Source organism: Phoxinus phoxinus, assembly GCF_949152265.1.
Source record: "Phoxinus phoxinus genome assembly, chromosome: 12".
Taxonomy (NCBI): Eukaryota; Metazoa; Chordata; class Actinopteri; order Cypriniformes; family Leuciscidae; genus Phoxinus; species Phoxinus phoxinus.
In genome coordinates, this window is record NC_136887.1 from 4,000,777 (window position 1) to 4,019,174 (window position 18,398).

General features: G+C 45.2%; 2 protein-coding genes across 3 annotated transcripts in view; both read left to right on the forward strand.

Annotated features, from left to right (window-relative positions):
* Positions 1–18,398, forward strand: part of LOC307007800 (zinc-binding protein A33-like) — a 365,074-nt gene that overhangs the window by 110,224 nt on the left and 236,452 nt on the right. The window lies entirely within an intron of this gene.
* uvssa (UV-stimulated scaffold protein A) overlaps positions 1–18,398 on the forward strand; it is a 62,080-nt gene that overhangs the window by 38,201 nt on the left and 5,481 nt on the right. For both annotated transcript variants that reach the window (XM_079630399.1, XM_079630400.1), the window contains 3 exons: positions 6,901–7,041; positions 7,314–7,497; positions 7,576–7,687. In XM_079630399.1, the coding sequence (XP_079486525.1) occupies positions 6,901–7,041; positions 7,314–7,497; positions 7,576–7,687 (437 nt within the window). The remainder of the gene's footprint in view (positions 1–6,900; positions 7,042–7,313; positions 7,498–7,575; positions 7,688–18,398) is intronic.

The window sequence follows — 18,398 nt, forward strand, 5'->3', positions numbered from 1 at the left end:
CGATCGCGCCCCTCTCTCTCCCTCTCCCTCTCCCTCACACACACACACACACACACACACACACCAACCAACATATTCCAGCATTGCAATATTGACATCGATCGCAGCCTGTTCATTATAGCCACGGAGCTTCAGAGCTAATAAGGCGGAGCTACAGATTAGGTGTCCCTAAATAACCCGCGTATCTAACAGTAGTTCCGCATTAATTAATTTGCTCGCGAGTTTAAATTTTTTTTAAATATATACTGTGTATTCTCCGTGTATATTCATGCACTGAACCGTGACACCCGTACCGTTTCGGTTCAATACGAATACATACCGTTACGCCTATACTTACCAGACACCTGACCAACTCTCCACTGGTTCTTCTTCACACCAGATATTTATGTTTCTTCGATATGAATTATTTACATTTCTGTTTGGCTCCTCATCTGTCTCCCGCCTGGGAGACTCAAAATGGTACGGCTGTGGGCCATTGTATAGGTTTGAGGGGGATTTTGCATCTCCTCAGACTCAAAACTCTCCATACTTGAATAGAACTTTGTTGGCACGTCTCCCTTGTATGACGTCACAGCTCAGCTGCGTTTTAAAAATATGATCTTGACAGAAATGGCTATAAAGCTTATTGTAGGGCAGTTACAGTAATAATTTTAATGATAATTACATTTTCACTCAGACATCTAAACCTTATTTAATATATCTAAAAAAAAAATTTAACCTGACATACACACTTTAACAAAAATCTATTTTGCACTAGGTACACATTTTTTTTGTTTTTTTTTTTAGCGCCTTTTGGACAAAAAATTACATTTATACTCATTAAAACGTCTCGGGTTACGACTGTAACCCTTGTTCCCTGAGAAAGGGAACGAGAACTGCGTCGAACGACACTTTGGGGGAAGCCCCTCAGCGTAGCGCCTCTGAAGCATGAATGAAAACTAAGCCAATCCTGATTGGTGTTGCGAAATGACGTAATGTGTGACGACACAAGCGGAAGCTACAAAGGGATGCCGGCACACAACCAGAGTTAGCTTCTGTGATGAAGCAAGCGCTCCAGGCAGGGGAGGCGTGGCGACGTGACGCAGTTCTCGTTCCCTTTCTCAGGGAACAAGGGTTACAGTCGTATCCCGAGACGTTCCCTTTCGAGGGAACTCGAACTGCGTCGAACGACACTTTGGGGGAACGAGTACCCACTATGCCACAACGAGCCCTGCCTGTCCCAGTGTGAAGCTGCGCACAGGCACACTTAGGACGAGAGCACAAGGGTGCCAGGTGTAGATGGAATGTCCAGGCTATAAAACCGAATGAAGGTGTGAGGGGTGGCCCATCCTGCTGCATCGCAGACTTCCTGGATCGGGGCCCCTGAAAGGAGGGCTCTAGAAGACGCCATGGCTCTGGTCGAATGAGCCCTCACGGCCAAAGCTGAAGGCAAACTGCGCACCTGGTAGGCCATCGATATAGCTTGAACAATCCAGTTGCTAATGGTTTGCTTGGAAGCGGGAAGCCCCTTCTTGGGCGACCCGAAACACACTAGCAACTGGTCTGACTTCCGCCACGAAGAGGACCTCTGAACATATAATTTAAGCGCTCTGACAGGGCAGAGCAGATGAAGTCTCTCCTCATCCGCCGTCACGTGAGGTGGGGGATGAAAAGCCTGCAGAACCGTAGGATGAAGGATAGCTTTAATGTCGCCTGGAGCAAACTCCAGGCACCCATTGGAAATAGAGAGCGCCTGAAGATCTCCTACCCTCCTCAGAGAAGTAATAGCCAACAAAAAAACCACCTTTAGGGAAAGGTTCTTGGCCTCAGCCGACTCCAGAGGTTCGAAGGGGGCCTCGGCCAGCCCTTCGAGAACCACCGCCAGGTCCCAAGTGGGAACCCTGGTACGAGCCGCAGGTCTCATCCTCCAAGCCCCACGGAGGAAACGTACGACCAACTGATGTCTCCCCAGAGGCCCATCACCCAGAGGAGCGTGGAAAGCCGCAATGGCAGCCACGTACACCTTGAGTGTGGACGGGGTAAGACCAGCTGAGAAGCGATCTTGGAGGAACTCCAGTACTGAAGCCATTGGGCAGTTAACTGGGTCCACCTCACGCTCTCTACACCAAGTGGCGAAAACATTCCACTTTAGGCCGTACAATTTCCTCGTGGAGGGAGCTCTAGAGCTGAGTATGGTCTCCACTACTCCTGCTGACAGGCCGGCCTCTCGGTACTGTGCCCCCTCAGGGGCCAGACCCACAGTTTCCATAACTCCGGCCGAGGGTGAAATATTGTGCCCTCTGCCTGCGTCAGCAGATCCCTCCTGATGGGAATCTCCCAAGGAGGGCCTTCCAGGAGCGATATTATGTCGGAGAACCATACTCGGGCCGGCCACAACGGGGCTACCAACAGTAGACTGATCCCGTCGCGACGGACCCTCTCTAGAACTCCCGGGAGCAGAGCGATCGGGGGAAATGCGTACAGACGCAGCCTCGGCCACGTCTGCACCATGGCATCCAACCCCAGCGGGGCTGGATAAGTGAGGGAAAACCACAGTGGACAGTGGGTCGTCTCTCGAGACGCAAATAGATCCACTTCCACCGGGCCGAACCTCTGACATATTGACTCCATCACATCGGGGTGGAGTCTCCATTCCCCGGGCCTCAGCCCCTGCCTCGACAGGATGTCTGCTCCCTGATTTTGATTCCCCGGGATGTATGTTGCTCTGAGAGACAACAGTTTCCCTTGGGACCACAGGAGGATCTGGTGCGCCAGTCTGCATAGAGGGCGAGACCTCAGACCCCCTTGATGGTTTATATAGGCCACTGCTGACATATTGTCTGACCTCACAAGGACATGATGACCCCTGAGGTCCGGCAGGAAGCTCCTCAGAGCCCGGGACACCGCCAACTTTTCCAGGCAATTTATGTGCCAGGAGGAATGATGGTCCTGCCATAGGCCTGTCATAAAGCGGCCGTCCATGACCGCGCCCCAACCCGTGAGGGAGGCGTCTGTCGAAACGGTTTTCCTGCGACATGACGCTCCCAACACGGGACCTTGGGACAGAAACCAAGCATTTTTCCACATAGATAGGGAACGAAGGCATCTGCGCGTAACCCTGATCATGCGGAATGGGTTCCCCTTCGGGGAGAATCCCTTGGTTTTCAACCACCACTGCAGGGCCCTCATGTGCAGCAGGCCAAATGGAATGATGTTGGATGCTGCTGCCATGAGACCCAACACTCTCTGAAAGTGTTTGACAGTGATGGCTTGGCCTAGCTTTATCCTGGTCACTGTGGCCAGGTTTGTGGTTTGTGTTGAGTCTCAACCCCAGGCTCTGGATGTGGGCAAGGACGACATCTCGATGCCGAACTGCCAGCTCTTGTGACTGGGCCAGAATTAGCCAGTCGTCTATATAGTTGAGCACCCTGATGCCCTGAAGCCTCAGTGGTGCTAGAGCTGCATCCATGCATTTGGTAAATGTGCGAGGGGAGAGAGCTAGGCCGAACGGAAGAACCCGATATTGGTATGCTTCGCCCCCGAAAGCGAACCTCAGGAACTTCCTGTGAGATGGGAGGATGGAAACGTGGAAGTATGCGTCCTTCAGATCTATCGTGACAAACCAATCCTCGGATTGAATTTGGTTCACAATGATGGGAATGGTGAGCATCTTGAACCTGAACCTCCTCAGAGACCGGTTCAAGATCCTGAGATCTATTATTGGACGCAACCCCCCATCCTTCTTGGGAACTATGAAGTAGCGGCTGTAAAACCCGGACTCCCTGTCTGGCGGAGGAATACGTTCTATAGCCTCCTTTACCAATAGGGAGTTTACTTCTTGTTCCAATACCCGACCCTGCTCTGGGTCGACTACAGTCCAGACCACCCCGTTGAATCTTGGTGGGCGGTAACCGAACTGCAGTCTGTACCCCTTTTGAACGGTACGCAGGGCCCAAGGAGAAATATTCGTGAGATTTTTCCACGCATCGAAATATTTTACCAAGGGAACCAGCCTCTCGAGGCTGGCTTCGGGTATCGATCGGGATTCGTTCTCGACCCCCTGAAGCGGATCTCCGGCAGGGTTCGACCGAAAACTATTCTCGATGGGTGAACGCGACTGCTGCCTGGCCGCAGGCCTGAGGGGCGGACAGAGCAGCATGCGTTCGCTGGAAACCGATGCGTCCCGAAGCGCTCTCAACGGCGGGAAGTCGACATCGATTTCCTGCGGGCTCCGTGGAGGAGGCGACCTCGATCGCTCCGCCACGGGTGGGGCCGCCCGCAGAGAACCTAGGCTGGCTAGGATCTCTTTGACGAAGCCTTTTTAGCCTGCAGGACGGCCCTCAGGTCGCCCTGCTTCTGTTGAGGCTTCGCCTGAGAGTGCCGTCTATGCCCCCAAGCTCCTTGAGGGGGGGCTCTAGACGAGACACTCTGCTTTTGCGCCTGTCTATAGGTGGAGGTGCTGGTGGATGGCTGCGGCTGCCCGCTGGGGGCAGACTTCTTAGATTTGGAGCGGCGAGGGAGGTATTGTTTGAAGGCTGCAGACTGTTTTTTCGCCTCCTGAAACCTGTCGACGACCGTACTGACAGCGTCGCCGAACAGGCCAGAAGACGAAATCGGGGCATCAAGGAGGAAAGCCCTGTCTTTTTCCTTGATGCCCGATAAATTCAACCATAGATGTCTCTCCGAGACCACCATTGCCGCCATGGAACGGCCGATGGCGCGGGCCGTTTCCTTGGTGACTCGGAGAGACAAGTCTGCAGCCTTCCTCAACTCCGCAATATCATCCGGAGTTGGACCCTCGCCCTCATCAATATCTTTAAGAAGGTCGGCCTGGTACGCTTGAAGTACTGCCATGGTGTGCAGACTAGCGCCAGCCCGACCCGCAGCCATATAAGCCCTGCCCACTAAGGATGATGTGTCCCAACAAGGTTTAGTGGGCAGCACCGGGGTTTTTAGGGATGATGCAGATTCGGGGGATAAATAAGTAGCCAGTGGCTGTTCCACCGAAGGCATCATCCCATAACCGTTCTCTCGCGCCCCCAGGATGTTACTATAATTTAAAATAGGGGGGTTGGACACGCGAGCAGAGTGTGGTCTGTTCCACGATTTACACAACTCATTGTGTAAATCGGGAAAGAACGGTAAACCCGGTGATGAGGTTGTTCTCTGTGCTGCAGGAAACGCTCGTCCAACTTGCTTTTAACCAACGTTTCCTGCCTTTCATGTGGCCAATCTAGATTTAAACGGGCCACTGCACGAGAAACAACCTCCACCAGCTCCTCATATGCGGGGACATGGGGTGGCGAGTCATCCCCGAAATCCCCGCCCTCGATGCTGAGCACGTCTACTTCCTCGGAAGCAGACAGCTCGAGCAACGGGTTCTCCACTCGTGCGGAAGAAGCCGCGGGGCGGGCTTCCGCGCGAGGCAGGAGAACATCGGAACTGGCAGAGGAATCCTGAGAACGTGCCTCGGCAGTCTCAGGATCCCCTGTCAGATCCATCTGCGAGCCCCATGAAGAGCGTTGCCGCGCCGCCTCAGCGGACGCGGGTCCCGCACCACGGGGCTCGCGAGCCTGGCCATCTTCATCAAAAATAGCCAGGCGGGAGCGCAGCACACGGATTGATAGAGACTCACAATCCTCGCAAGCAGCCCCCTCGAGAGCTGCCTGCGCGTGCTGCACTCCCAAACAATGCACGCACATTCGGTGTGTGTCCCTACCCGTGATATAACGAGGGCAGGGATGCACACACCGTCTGAAACTTGCACTCGCCATCATACACTTTTTATATATGTTTTGCTTGTGAACAGACAATACAACACCAAATAAGACACACAGAGACAGAGAGCGCTTGCTGAAGAACAGAAAGCTAACTCTGGTTGTGTGCCGGCATCCCTTTGTAGCTTCCGCTTGTGTCGTCACACATTACGTCATTTCGCAACACCAATCAGGATTGGCTTAGTTTTCATTCATGCTTCAGAGGCGCTACGCTGAGGGGCTTCCCCCAAAGTGTCGTTCGACGCAGTTCGAGTTCCCTCGAAAGGGAACTGCAATTTCTAATCAATTTTATTTTTAATTTTATTTTAAGTATAAAATGATGCAATCTTTTTTAATAGGCTTTCATTCTGTTGCCAATGCTTCAAGGCTTTTTTAAAACAATTTTTTACCAGATGGTGCAATTTTTTTCAGGTTTGGCCTTAAAAGCAAATAATCGCTTTATTCCTGTGTTCTGATTCTGCATATTATAGAGGCAATTGGATAAATTATGCAACGATAATTGTGTGGGTGTGTTGGTATGAATGTCTGAGTGTGGTTTGTATGCGTGTAATAAAAGATGTGTGTGTGTGTGCTGTGTCCCAGTGAGTTTTGCTGGCACCCAATGGGAAAGTGTGTCACTGCGGCCAAACTACATCTCACAGAAAGCTCATTTTTTGAGATATCAACCTCAAATTTGGAACACAACTTATTAAGATTTATGGCTTTGATTTTCTAGCCGTTTTAAAATTCAACTTGTTTCATAAAATATATATTTTATATTATATAAAATATGTTTAAAAATAATTTTCATAAACCTAAACCTATATAACTTTTTTTGGTTTTCTTCAGCAAAAATCCACTTTAAAATGAGACCAAACTTAAGTCTGTGCTACCAACTTTTTCATTTTTATGACAGTTTTTTGGCACGGACACGGATCCACGAAAACGACTAAAATCGCTGTATTCTGCCACAGGCCAGTAGATGGCGACGTCACTTTATAAAAAACACTACGCGTCTATACACTGAACATGTAACACGCATTTGTAGTTTTACACGGAGACGATACCAGTATCGTTTTCAAAAGTTTCAAAAAACGCTTCTGTCGTGTGAATGAATGACCAAAGCGCATAAGTGTTGTGTTGAAAGAGTGTGTTGTGGTTTCAGCGTGTCTGGGTCCGCGGTGAGCAGCAGTGGCCAGCAGGGCGTGAGTGAAGAGAAAGCCTCTGTTGAGCCGCCCGTCGTCCCGTTCGGACTGGATCTGTACTACTGGGGGGAGGAGCAGCCCACCGCCGGGAAAATCATCAAGTACGCTCTCGTTCACCCGTCTCTCAGTGCAGTGTGTAGAAAGTGACCACTAGAGAGCACCATTGCTTGACTTCACATCTGTTCACCTGAGTTACCTGATGAAAACATAGATCTGGAGATTTACTGTGTGGCATCATGATGCAAGATTTATACAATATAATAGAGTCATGAAAAACCTGGAAATATCAGGAAATCATAATTTCATAATGCACTTTGTGAAGGCCATTTCTACATGGTGATGGGATGTGTGGTGTTTTCCCACTGGTTTTCAGGCACACGTCACAGCACCAGTTCTGGGTTCCTCACGAGGTGGAAGAAGAAGTGGAAAACAAGGAGCTTTCTGCAGAGATGAAGTCCAGATACATCACATTCGCTGGGAAATTCAAACCTGTGGAGCACAAGTGCAAAGCACCAATGCCCGACGGGTCTCTGTGTGAACGTCAGGACCGAGCAAAGGTCAGCGGAGCAGCAGCAGCATACGAGCAGCAGGACACGAGAGAATCAAGCACTCAATGACATGTGATGTGATTTCAGTGCCCGTTCCATGGACGCATTATCCCTCGGGATGAGCTGGGGAGGCCTGTTAACCCAGAAGACGCTCTGCGCTTGGAGAAGGAGAAGTGGAAGCGCCAGGAGCAGCAGCCAGGTCAGACAACTCACTGTCTACAGTCAAACAACATGTCTTCAGAGCAGTGTTGGGGGAAATGCATTACAAGTAACTTGAGTTACGTAATCAGATTACTTTTTCAAGTAACTAGTAAAGTAACTCATTACTTTTAAAATTTACAACAAAATATCTTAAAATAAGAGATACTTTTTCAAATAAGTAACGCAAGTTACTTTGTTTTTCCATTTATTGACTGACAGCTCCTGTCCCCATGCATGTTGAGACAAATCAAAGTGCAGAGGTGTGTGTGTGTGTGTGTGTGTGTGTGTGTGTGTGTGTGTGTGTGTGTGTGTGTGTGTGTGTGTGTGTGTGTGTGTGTGCGTGTGTGTGTGCGTGTGTGTGCGTGTGTGTGTGTGTGTGTGTGTGTGTGTGTGTGTGTGTGTGTGTGTGTGAACATGTTTATTGTAGTTCTAGACTAAATGTGAGCATTTACTCATCTCACTTGCACAAAAAATATTCAATATTCCTCAAAATTAATAAATTCAGTGAAATGCAGAATCAGAATACTATGCAAACCTCCAATAACTAAATATGTTAAATAAAACAAATGTTTATGCATTTAATCTCACTTTATTGACCAATGTACTTGCTTCTGACCTTCGATGATTCAGTTAAATAAGAGGTTTGCTTGTGTGCTTTCCTCTACTGTACACATGTCCTTCAGCCGGAGGATTATTATTTCACTTTTGGTGTGAAAGGTTCTTTACATTTGCCCAAAAATATAACTTTTGTGTGATAAAAAATCAAACACACACCCAGGTGGGAAAAAAAGTAACGCAAAAGTAACGTAACGCATGACTTTTCTAAAAAAGTAACTAAGTAATGCAATTAGTTACTTTTTAAGGGAGTAACGCAATATTGTAATGCATTACTTTTAAAGGAACACTTCACCTCTGGAAAGATGAATGTGTATTTTAAATGGGTCATTTATGTAGAATAAATGTGAAATTATTTTTGAATTTGGAGCCTTCTAGACTGAGAAAAGCCAGAAAATGTATTTTTGGCTTATGGGGATGAAAGACAACAACTCCCAGAATGCACTTGCTTCGCTGCCCTAGGAGGCCACGCCTACCGGTAAGAGATCGCAGTAAACAACAAGGCTATGCTACTAGTGAGTCTCCGTGAGTCTGCCCGGTATTTTGATGTCGCCCAAAATGTCCAGGATTCGGCTTTTGCGTTCTTCAGTCGCCATTCCTCATGTTTACTGTGACGAGCAGGAACGAGACTGACGGCCGCGGGAGAACGACGCGAGGCCGGTGGCGTGATTACTGATGAGCGGCGCCGGCGCCTGTGAGACGCACCGGTCTCGTATCTCTCACGGAGGAGTGGGAATTTTCCTAGCAATGTTAAAACGCACATCAAACGATCACTTGTTTAGCGTTCATGTAAACACTACATTCAGATTCACCAATCGGGATGAGTTCAGTTAGATAGAAACAAAAGGTGTGCATGTAAACTATGAATGCGACTGCAGAAAGCAAAAGCCGAATCCCGGACAATTTGGACCATCGCGACGGCCGGACATGTCCGGGAAAAAGAGGATGGTCACCGCTACTACTCAGCTTTCTCCACAGAATAAGAAACTGTTAGCTTAGCTTCCAAATAAAGAATGGCTGACACTACATTCTGTGAGTGAGATCTCCTCTATGGGCGGGTTGAAAACATGCGGAACAGCGCCTTCTACTGGATAAATGATGAGCTAGTGTTTGTAGTCTTACCCTTATTCAAAGAAATTTGACTTCCTGCTTTTTATGACGCAAAATGACGATTTTTGCGTCATAAAAAGCAGGAAGTGGAACACTTAAATCCTTATTTCTCCCATCTCAGGGGAAAATAAGGGAATAAACCATGACCATTCGAAAATGTGACTGGGTTTCTAAAGATACAAAGTCTAATGCAAATGGGTGAAGTGTTCCTTTAACTTTCCCCAACACTGATTCAAACACCTTCAACATTTCTCACATTATCAGCTTATTCAAGTCATAATAAAACATGACGAGAACTCAGAGTTATGAACTTAGTGGATATTTCCCTGGTTTTGTCCGTCCTTCTGTTAGACTGTCTCACACATGAATATGTTGTATATCTGTCAGCTGGTAAATGTAACTACACAATTAGATAACACCAGTTTAGCTCAACCAGTGACCAAACCCTAATTGACATATTTTCTCAGAATTGTGAGAAATAAACTCGCAATTACCTTTTTATTTTTTTATTCTGTGGCGGAAAGAAGCTTCCATAGATATAAATATTTTACTGCCATAAGTTAAAATGGTCCCGTAAAATAAAAAAATATTAATAATTCTAATAATTATTACATCATGAATAACTTGCATCATTAATATTTATGTCTTAAATTCTCTCATTCAAATCCTCAAACTTTTATTTTGGAGGAATGCTGTAAACTTATGTCCACAAAATGATGTCAATTATGCAAATTAAGTGAACCAAGCGCACATCGCATTCCCTAAATGCCCGTTAAACTCGCTGCACATACATAATCATAGATGGAGTTGAAAAGCAGCATTTACTTATTCAGATTAATTGTGCAGCCATGTGTTTTTATTTTAATGTCACATTTGATGTAATTATTAGCTTTTTTTTCATTTGTCAAACCCTGTCTTAAGGCATGTTTAATGCACCCTTGCCAAATCAACTTCACACACACACACCAAGCCTGAAAGCTTGATAATCTTCTTTGATTTTCCCTCGTGTTTTGGAGACCCCCCCTTCAGTAGCCAGTGTCCAGGCCAAATCCCAAATCCCAGACATCCATCACCCACAGTCTGCGGGACTCCAGGAAGAGATGAACTGATGCAATCCCATCCGAGTCATCATCAATACTGGGATAATAGGACAGGCTGCATCTCACTCCTTCTCTTCCTCTCTCCGGCTGCTTTTCTTGTGGAGTCGGGTGCTAAAAGCCAATTAAGCGGCGTCTCCGCGCTGTCACTGGAGCGTCGGATGTGCTTTCTTTGGCCACACTTTACTTGTTAACAAACAGTTATCTGAGGCAACTGACTTCAGGGCCCGCTGACCACTGGCTTGTGAAATAGCATCTTTTGTAACTAAGTAAGCTATCGATCCCCGCGACTCCATCACACCCTGTGCCGTGGACATGCCGGTTCTCAGGGTAACCACACACACACACACACACACACACCGGTGTCCATCAGTCCCTCGCCTGAACACTCGAACCATTGATTTGTGCTTCAGCCGACCACAACACTTCTGATGCTCGTGACTCAACGCTGCATTTGTTCAGTGTGTCTGACGCAAGTTCCTCGATCTCTTGAGTTTAAACAAACCCCTGATCTACAGTCATGTGACCTCAGATCTACCGTAGCACCGACTCGCTATTCAGTGAAGCGAGGGGGAAAATCATATTGATTTACATTGAGGGAGGGACCTGAGCCATATCTAGAGATCAGAATATCATAGACTTTTAGAGAAAAGTCAGTGTTGGTAGTGACGGATTCCTTAATCTGTTTTACGTAATCAGATTCTAATAATTGAGTACTTGTAATTAAAGTTCGCCTGTAGTCAATCATTTTATCCCTTAAAACTCATCTTTAATCACCAAAATGACATTTAAAAGTTTTTTCCTTGAAAACAATTTCTTCATGCCTTAAAATATCTTGAATGTAACTCGACACCCTTGCCTCATTTAGTATGCACGGCTGTATAAATATGCAAATGAGCCCCGCCTCCACTCACTCACTCACTCAGAGATCCACTGGTGGACGATCACACGTTGATCTGATTGGTTACAAGGTAGTGTGTGACGTCAGAAACACCAGCGATTTCACACCGTGTGTTTGAGACTGTCTTTGGTTCACTGCAGTTTTAAGCAGAAAATACTCAGCAATGCTGTCCACTTATGAACTTACACATGGTGTGTGTTAAAGCAGATTAATAAAACCACATAGACACATAAACTACTTTAAAAACTGGATTTACACCACTGGGGGACTTTAAGTTGTTAGTACTTGTAATTACTTGTAATTAGACTATAGTTACTTTTTAGTTACTCATGATTACATATTATTCACACAATGGCAGTAAATCATTCATAATTTATTGTATCCCCAATTCTTCTGTTGGTTACACTTTATTTTAATATGTCGTTGTTACACGTTACATGTATTTACTATAGTAATAACTATAAATTATGCATAATTACATGCAACTAACCCTAAACCTAACCCTATAGTAAGTACATGTAGTTAATTAATATTACTCAGTACTTAAATATGTAATTACACTGTAACAATGACACATTCAAATAAAGTGTAACCCAGTGAGTCATTTAACTGTGTATTGCTGTCTTTGGAAACCTTTTTATGATCACTTAATATCCTTTAATTAAACTCACAAACCCTTTCATTTCATGAACCCAGAGGAAACCCTGAAGTAATGTAATGTTTAATGGACTTTATGTTGTTGTTCTTAACAAAGAATGGAATATATTTTCTCTCTTTTTGTAGTTTTATGTCAATATGGTATAAGATTATCCTATTCGAATCAATATGATGAACAAGTTAGTTCAAAATTAAATGTGTAATGTAATGGATTACATTTCTAACTACAGTTTCTCAGGAAAGGCGGGTGTATGTTGTATTCGCACCATTGCTACAGCTTTGGACCGTTTTGTTTTTTAAGCTCAACTAGTTGAACGGTCAATGTGTCTATAGCTGGAATCATTTTCAACGTTTCAATGGCAAATGCTTGTGAAGGAACTTGTCGGCCGAACATTTGTTTCTGGTTCTATAGGTTGAATATAGGTTAAGAACAATTGACAGCATTTGTTGCATAATGGGGCATACCATAATAATTCATTTACAGCTGTCCCTCCTCTATAAATAACGTGTTACAGTGAGACGGTTGAGGGGAACTCAGAAACTTAGTGCTGGCAACGGTTAATCGCGATAAATCACATCCAAAATAAAAGTTTGTGTTAACATAATACATGTGTGTGTACTGTGTATAATTATTTTGTATATATAAATACACACATATGCATGTATTTAAGAAATTTGCATGTATTTAGGAAATTTGCATGTATATACTGTATATATATTTATACATAATTTATATTATATATAAATATAAATATTGTTAATATAAATAACACACTATTCTTAGATATGTACATGCATGTGTGTGTGTGTATTTATATATATATATATATATATATATATATATATATATATATATAAAACAAGTATACACAGTACACACACACATGTAATATTCAATTCAATTCAATTCAAGTTTATTTGTATAGCGCTTTTCACAATACACATTGTTTCAAAGCAGCTTTACAGAAAATGCATTTCAAAAATATACATACAAAAATACAGTTAGTTAATCATGAAATTTAGGGCATAACATATCGCCGGCGTTGGGTCGTCTCTTCACAGGCGTCGAGTCGTCTCTTCACAGGCGTTGGGGCATCTGAAGTCTCCATGAGGGACTGGATACATAACTGGAGCTGACGAACTCTATTTGAGTTATAGGGACAGGCGTCCCGAGATAACAACAAAAATGGGGCAGATGGGAAATAATTAGCGTAGCTGCTGTTCATAATATGAATGCATTTGATCTGATTTAACTGTAGTATAAAAGGTATGAGATGCATTATATGAATGCTTGGCTAAAGAGATGCGTCTTTAATCTAGTTTTAAACTGGGAGAGCGAGTCTGAGACTCGGACAATATCAGGAAGGCTATTCCAGAGTTTAGGAGCTAGATGTGAAAACGCCTTCCCTCCTTTAGTGGACTTAGTTATATGACCAGAAGCCTCGAATGTAGCGATCTTAAAGAGCGCGATGGATTATATGGCGATAGAAGATCCCTTAAATACACAGGAGCTAAACCATTTAGGGCTTTATAGGTCAGTAACAATACTTTGTAATTGATACGGAACTTAATAGGTAACCAGTGTAGAGATGATAAAATTGGTGTTATATGATCATATTTTCTTGACCTAGTAAGAACTCTAGCGGCTGCATTTTGGACTAACTGTAGCTTGTTTACGGAGGATGCAGGACCACCAGCTAATAAAGCATTACAGTAATCTAGTCTCGAGGTCATGAATGCATGAACTAACTTTTCTGCATCAGAAACTGATAGCATATTACGTAGCTTAGCAATGTTTCTAAGGTGGAAAAAGGCTGTTCTTGTGACATTTGAAATTTGATTTTCAAAAGACAAGTTGCGGTCTAGTATAACACCCAGGTTTTTTACTGTAGAGGATAAAGTAACAGGACGTCCATCTAGATTAAGGTTGTATTGTAAGAGGTTTTGTGGGCAGTTTTTTGGACCAATCAGTAATACCTCCGTTTTATCTGAATTTAATAGAAGAAAATTACACGTTATCCAATATTTTATATCTTTAACGCACTCTGTCATTTCAGATAATTTAGTGTTATCATCTGGTCGTGATGAAATATATAATTGAGTGTCATCAGCATAACAGTGGAAACTTATTCCATGTTTTCTTATAATATTACCAAGTGGCAGCATATAAATTGAGAATAGCAGAGGGCCTAATACAGATCCCTGCGGCACTCCATAATTTACTGACGTTATCTTTTATTTTTCCCCATTTAAATGGACAAAATGGTAAGGGTCTGATAGGTACGATCTAAACCAGCTTAATGCCTGTCCCTGAACACCAGTGTAGCTTTGAAGTCGATCTAAGAGTATTTTATGCTCTATAGTGTCGAACGCAGGACTAAGATCGAGTAAAACTAGTATTGAGATACAGCCTTGGTCAGAAGCTAAAAGTAAATCATTTGTAATTTTAACCAGCACAGTTTCTGTGCTATGATGTGGCCTGAATCCAGACTGAAACTTTTCATAGATATCGTTTTCTTGCAAGAAAGAGCACAATTGAGCGGACACAACTTTTTCTAGTATTTTAGACATAAATGGAAGATTTGAAATGGGTCTGTAATTTGCTAGGTTATTTGGATCTAATTGTGGTTTCTTAATAAGAGGTTTTATAACTGCCAGCTTGAATGTTTTTGGAACATGTCCTAAAGATAGAGACGAGTTAATAATATTGAGAAGAGGCTCTTCCACTACAGGTAACACTTCTTTCAGTAGTTTAGTGGGTATTGGATCTAATAAACATGTTGTTGGTTTAGATGCAGTGATAAGTTTATTTAGCTCTTCCTGTCCTATAGTTGTAAAGCGCTGTAGTTGTTCTTGAGGGTAAACACAAACTTTTATTTTGAATGTGATTTATCGCGATTAACCGTTGCCAGTACTAATTAAAATAATCACTGTTTCAAAAGTACAGCCACAAGATGACAGAACAATATGCGTGTTAATATGAAAAATCAATTAATATTTTTTTCTGAGTAAAGTTGTATGCAATTTTACAACTTTGTTGCCATGATAATGAAATGGCATCTGATGAGATGAAATAATAACACAAAGATTAATGAAAGTGCTTTTGTAAAAGTATAAGCTTTATATTTATGCATTTCTGTCTTCCAGAAACTGGTCTCATTCTCCTGATTCTCTTCCCTAGAAAACGAGAGAGAAGTTTGTTGTTTCTTGAACTTATCTTTGATCCCATATCTTAGATCCCAGCATATTCCTTTTTTTTCTGAGAGCACCACTCCACAAGTGTGTTATCTCTAGCGCTGGTGTGTGTGAGTGTGTGTTGCGCAGCTGTTGCAGATGCGAGCTGTTGACAGAGGAGTGAGTCCTGCTGCTCAGCTCAAGTTAAACCCCATCCTCATCCTCACACTCACCCTGAGGCTTGACTTAGTGCCGCGAGCTCCTCCAGAAACACGTGTGTAAATGCTGTGTGTGAGACGGGTGTGTAAAGCTGTGTGTGAGACGCTTGTGTAAAGGTGTGTGTGTGAGACGCGTGTGTAAAGGCTGTGTGTGTAACGCTTGTGTAAAGGTGTGTGTGTGTGAGACGCGTGTGTAAAGGCTGTGTGTGAGACGGGTGTGTAAAGCTGTGTGTGAGACGCTTGTGTAAAGGTGTGTGTGAGACGCGTGTGTAAAGGCTGAGTGTGATACGGGTGTGTAAAGCTGTGTGTGAGACGCTTGTGTAAAGGTGTGTGTGAGACGCGTGTGTAAAGGCTGTGTGTGAGACGCGTGTGTAAAGCTGTATGTGAGACGTGTGTGTAAAGCTGTGTGTGAGACGCGTGTGTAAAGCTGTGTGTGAGACGCGTGTGTACAGGCTGTGTGTGAGACGGGTGTTTAAAGCTGTGTGTGAGACGCTTGTGTAAAGGTGTGTGTGAGACGCGTGTGTAAAGGCTGAGTGTGATACGGGTGTGTAAAGCTGTGTGTGAGACGCTTGTGTAAAGGTGTGTGTGAGACGCGTGTGTAAAGACTGTGTGTGAGACGCGTGTGTAAAGCTGTGTGTGAGACGTGTGTGTAAAGCTGTGTGTGAGACGCGCGTGTAAAGGCTGAGTGTGTGAGACGCGTGTGTAAAGGCTGAGTGTGAGACGCGTGTGTAAAGCTGTGTGTGAGACGCGTGTGTAAAGCTGTGTGTGAGACACGTGTGTAAAGGATGTGTGTAAAGCTGTGTGTGTGACGCGTGTGTAAAGGTGTGTGTGAGACGTGTGTGTAAAGGTGTGTGTGAGACGCGTGTGTAAAGCTGTGTGTGAGACGGGTGTGTAAAGCTGTGTGTGAGACGCGGGTGTAAAGGTGTGTGTGAGACGCGCGTGTAAAGGCTGAGTGTGATACGGGTGTGTAAAGGTGTGTGTGAGACGCTTGTGTAAAGGTGTGTGTGAGACGGGTGTGTAAAGGTGTGTGTGAGACGCTTGTGTAAAGGTTTGTTTGAGACGCGTGTGTAAAGGCTGAGTGTGAGACGCGCATGTAAACACTGAGTGTGAGACGCGTGTGTAAAGGCTGAGTGTGAGACGCGTGTGTAAAGCTGTGTGTGAGACGCGTGTGTAAAGCTGTGTGTGAGACGCGTGTGTAAAGCTGTGTGTGAGACACGTGTGTAAAGGATGTGTGTAAAGCTGTGTGTGTGACGCGTGTGTAAAGGTGTGTGTGAGACGTGTGTGTAAAGGTGTGTGTGAGACGCGTGTGTAAAGCTGTGTGTGAGACGGGTGTGTAAAGCTGTGTGTGAGACGCGGGTGTAAAGGTGTGTGTGAGACGCGTGTGTAAAGGCTGAGTGTGATACGGGTGTGTAAAGGTGTGTGTGAGACGCTTGTGTAAAGGTGTGTGTGAGACGGGTGTGTAAAGGTGTGTGTGAGACGCTTGTGTAAAGGTTTGTTTGAGACGCGTGTGTAAAGGCTGAGTGTGAGACGCGCATGTAAACACTGAGAGTGAGACGCTTGTGTAAAGGCTGAGTGTGAGACGCGTGTGTAAAGCTGTGTGTGAGACACGTGTGTAAAGCTGTGTGTGAGACGCTTGTGTAAAGGTGTGTGTGAGACGCGTGTGTAAAGGCTGTGTGTGAGACGGGTGTGTAAAGCTGTGTGTGAGACGCTTGTGTAAAGGTGTGTGTGAGACGCGTGTGTAAAGGCTGAGTGTGATACGGGTGTGTAAAGCTGTGTGTGAGACGCGTGTGTAAAGCTGTGTGTGAGACGCATGTGTAAAGCTGTGTGTGAGACGCGCTTGTAAACACTGAGTGTGAGACGTGTGTGTAAAGCTGTGTGTGAGACGCGTGTGTAAAGCTGTGTGTGAGACGCGTGTGTAAAGCTGTGTGTGAGACACGTGTGTAAAGCTGTGTGTGAGACGCGTGTGTAAAGCTGTGTGTAAAGGTGTGTGTGAGACGCGTGTGTAAAGGTGTGTGTGAGACGCTTGTGTAAAGGTGTGTGTGAGACGCGTGTGTAAAGGTGTGTGTGAGACGCGTGTGTAAAGGTGTGTGTGAGACGCGTGTGTAGAGGTGTGTGTGAGATGCGTGTGTAAAGGTGTGTGTGAGACGCGTGTGTAAAGCTGTGTGTGAGACGCGTGTGTAAAGCTGTGTGTAAAGGCCGTGTGTGAGACGCGTGTGTAAAGGTGTGTGTGAGACGCGTGTGTAAAAGTGTGTGTGAGACGCGTGTGTAAAAGTGTGTGTGAGACGCGTGTGGAAAGCTGTGTGTGAGACGCGTGTGTACAGCTGTGTGTGAGACGCGTGTGTACAGCTGTGTGTGAGACGCGTGTGTAAAGGCTGTGTGTGAGACGCGTGTGTAAAGGTGTGTGTGAGACGCGTGTGTAAAGGTGTGTGTGAGACGCGTGTGTAAAGGTGTGTGTGAGACGCGTGTGTTAAGCTGTGTTTGAGACGCATATGTAAAGGCCGTGTGTGAGACGCGTGTGTAAAGCTGTGTGTGAGACCCGTGTGTAAAGCTGTGTGTGAGACGTTTGTGTAAAGCTGTGTGTGAGACGTTTGTGTAAAGCTGTGTGTGAGACGCGTGTGTAAAGGTGTGTGTGAGACGCGTGTGTAAAGCTGTGTGTGAGACGCATGTGTAAAGGTGTGTGTGAGACGCATGTGTAAAGCTGTGTGTGAGACGCGTGTGTAAAGGTGTGTGTGAGACGCGTGTGTAAAGCTGTGTGTGAGACGGGTGTGTAAAGCTGTGTGTGAGACGCGTGTGTAAAGCTATGTGTGAGACGCGTGTGTAAAGCTGTGTGTGAGACGCGTGTGTAAAGCTGTGTGTGAGACGCGTGTGTAAAGCTGTGTGTGAGACGCGTGTGTAAAGCTGTGTGTGAGACGCGTGTGTAAAGCTGTGTGTGAGACG